Here is a 3,486-nt window from a genome sequence, read left to right on the forward strand (position 1 = left end):
GCTCCCCCACCACATCCATCCATCATCCAGTTTACGGTACGATAACCTAACTCGTACTCGTGCAAAAAGTAAAAAAAAAAAAAATACCAATCCCCTGCTCGAGTTGTTCAAAGTGTTGTGTGAGTGTTCGGATAGGATAACCTACATTATAAAAAGGTTCTCTTCTCCTCAAAACGGAGTCTGTGCGAACTCGATTTCGATGGATATCATACATGATAGGATACGAGTGATTGGTTGTTGTTGTTGTCTCGCCTCGTTTTTTCTTTTTCTTCTTTTTCTTTTTGATGGAGTTGTTGTTGTCCTTACGGTCGCTTACCGGTTGCTCGGATCGGGATTGTGTGATGTTTTTCCCCGTCTTATGGCGGTGAGTGGGTGGGTGGTGGGTGCCGTGGACTACTGTACTGTACTGTAGACTACGGTACTTTGTAGACTAGAGTTAATATGGTGGGTGACTAAGTAGACTTGGCGTTTTTTTCTTTCTGTTTTTTGACTGGGGTTTTGTTACGGATTTGGTAATCCTATTGTGATACTGAGTAAATTTAACCCGGGTTGGCATTGTGGAAAAAAGGCTTGTCTATTTGTACTATACTTGTATCACTTAAGAGTTTGAGAAAACACATGCTAGATACACCACGACATCTCGCTCTTTCTCCTCTCGCCTTGGTAAAGGCCGATCCCGAACCAGCGCGGAAGCGGAACCGCGCAAACCTGCAAGACATGAATAAAGAACGACAAGACTATCAAAACCTTCTTTTGCATTCATTATAACATCTTGTAGTCTTAATACCTAAACCAAAAAAACCAACCAGACATTGTTAACCCACACCCCGGACAGAGAGAGGAAAAAAAAAAAAAAAAAAGAAACCCTGACCCGGGCCCAAAATATATCATAGAGCCTCCCATAGAAAAACACATGCGCATACACACACACACACACCGGAAATCATAGGTACAAACCACCACCATTACCACCCATCGTCATCATCATCATCACCACTTCCACTCCCAACTCCATCTCGATTCCTAAGGTTTCTCGGAAACCCTGACTTCAACAGTACTGGTCTGCACAATACTCCCGGGTAGTACAGAATCGGTGGACAGATCATCACGAACGTCCGCCTTGATAGTAGTGACGTGGGAGTGCTTGACAGGATAAGTGCCGGAGAAAGTGCCGCCAACGGCGTCGACGTGGAGAAGCTCCATGGAGTCGTTGTTGCTGCCGATCTGCTCGCTGTAGGGTCCCGGGCGCTGGATTCCGTGGGAGCGCTTGGTGTCGCTCGGGTCCGTCATGCCGCCGCTACCGCCCTGGGAGAACTTGGAGAACTTGCTCCGTTGGAGGCAGTTATACTGAGTAAGTAGAGGCTTGAGCGCAGGTAGTGAGGCGCCAATGATGGCCATGTTGGACTCGAGGAGGGAGGGAACCCAGTAGGTCCAGCCATAACGGTCAAACTGAGGTGGGATGACCTTGCTGAGGGGGTTGGCGGTCCCTAAAGGTTTGTGTGTTGGTATGTATAAGGCGGGGGGAGCGAGAGGGGGTAATAGAGCTCACATCTTGGGTCAATGTACGGGTATCTCTTCATTTCCAGAACCCAGAGAGCAAGTCTGTATGCGATCCCGAAGCACGCCCTGTAGTTCATCGTTAGCCCCTTTACCCTTTCCTAGTCCCAGTGCCCAAAGGTGAACATACGAAGCACCCAACGCAATCAAAGCGCAGACCAAGACCCTCTGGCGCTTCTGCATCTTCAACTCCCAGATGGCCTTCAAGGGTAACACCAAGATGAGAATATCAAATACCAAGCTGACGGAGTACAGAGTGATGTGTAGTTTGTAGTAGTAGACATCCCCACAGTCCGCGTTGCGCTGGAACGGCTTCCAGAAGGACGATGGGGGCTTGCACATGAAGCCGAGGAGGAACTCATAAGTGACGACGTAGGGGATGGTCAAGAGGATGAGTGCCTTGATACAGTACTGGAGCGTCTGGTAGGTGGGGCCAATGAGGCGGCGGTAGAAGAGAAGCACTGAGATTCGCACTGTGCTCATCATCACTGGGTAGAGAAAACTGCTGGCGAGAGTGCACTGCGTCATGGGATGACATTCGTTAACCGGTGTCACTGGACCTATATGTGTCTAGAGATACTGTGAACAAACCTTGAACCAGAGCTCAAACTGCTTTGCCGAAACCGCCCACAAAGGCCTGCCAATACCCGCGTTCAAGTCGGCATAACATGCCATGAAGGTATTCACCGTTACCAGAATCTAGAAATATCGAAAATTAGCCCTGGCCCTTCCATTTTGTTCCCGTACCAAGACCCCGGGATATGGGATATATATTATGATGTCGAAAGCTATGAGGAGAGAGCGGGAGAAGGGAGCAATTATTCACCGTTGCAGGAATAACAAGCCAATCATCAGCGCCGAAAGTCGAGAACTTCCTACGAGCAAATAACCTCCCACCAACAGCCATCCACGACAAGGTCGTCAAAATCAAAGCAGTGATAGTGACATAATTCGCTTCCTTCCCATCCCAAGGAGGAAGAGCCTCTGCGCTCGTCGTAGCCTGTGGTGTAGCCATTTTTCTTTCTTTCTTTTCCCTCTCTATTTCTATTTCCTCTTCCTCTTTCTCTCTTCCTTCCTCAAAAAAAAAAAAAAAAAAAAAAAAAAAAGACCGAAATATATTTAAAAAGCCGAAAATTCGAGAGAAATCCGGGATTGATATCGTAACAATTGTCTATATTCTTTCCTTTCTTCTTTCCGGTAATCTTTTCCTGCGGGGGAGTGCTAGGCAAAAAAAAAAAGAAGATTGTCGAAAATTGAAAAGTGTAAAAAAAAAAAAAGAGACTTCGAAAAAAACTAAAACAAAAAGGGACTTATATCTTGCGAAAACCCTTTTTGGTTTTTTTTAGCTTTCCAGTTCAAAGCTTTTTTTCTTTTCGGTTGGTAAAATTGGTTGAGAGCCGAAGAAGCTTTCAGGTCCGTCGAAGTTTCAAAAACGGATGGACATTCATCATCCTTAAGTACTGCTGCTGGATTTGGTGGTTGCTAGTACGGGTATGGCACTACCCCCCCCTCCCTCCATCCTCCACTAGGCAGGTACCCCCCCCCCCCCCAAACCCATGCCGTTCACGAATATCAGTCCGTTCTGTTCGGAAGGGAAGTTACCATAGAGTGTTACACTCTTTTTTTCTTTTCTTCTTTTCTGGTCCTTTGGAACTCATGCTTTGCTCTCTATCTCACTAACCTAAACTGGTTTTTTGGCCTCCCCTTCCATTGGACGTTGCTCGTGTGGATGTGGGGAGGGGGGGGGATTGTGGCGACCCATGGGAAGTTAGACGATGGAGTAAGGTAACCGTACCGGTACTCCCTCGTTACCATAGTACTCGTACAGTAGGCAGCTTAACTTAATGTTATTCCGCAGATGTAAAAAATGAAATACAGGTTCCTGGTTCTAACAAAGTTGTGCTCCCTCACTCGCCTCTCCCATTCTCA

General features: G+C 46.9%; 1 protein-coding gene; it reads right to left on the bottom strand.

Moving 5' to 3' along the window:
* Positions 1–555: 555 nt before the first annotated feature.
* GSTUM_00000531001 (uncharacterized protein) lies at positions 556–2,232 on the bottom strand (the record flags this gene model as incomplete). XM_002837553.2 has 4 exons in its annotated part: positions 556–1,487; positions 1,550–1,626; positions 1,688–2,076; positions 2,149–2,232. 4 exons carry the CDS (start codon positions 2,230–2,232, stop codon positions 1,024–1,026), a joined length of 1,014 nt encoding a protein of 337 aa, XP_002837599.1. The 3' UTR covers positions 556–1,023.
* Positions 2,233–3,486: the final 1,254 nt, after the last annotated feature.

This window comes from Tuber melanosporum, assembly GCF_000151645.1.
Source record: "Tuber melanosporum whole genome shotgun sequence assembly, scaffold_192, strain Mel28".
Classification (NCBI taxonomy): domain Eukaryota; kingdom Fungi; phylum Ascomycota; class Pezizomycetes; order Pezizales; family Tuberaceae; genus Tuber; species Tuber melanosporum.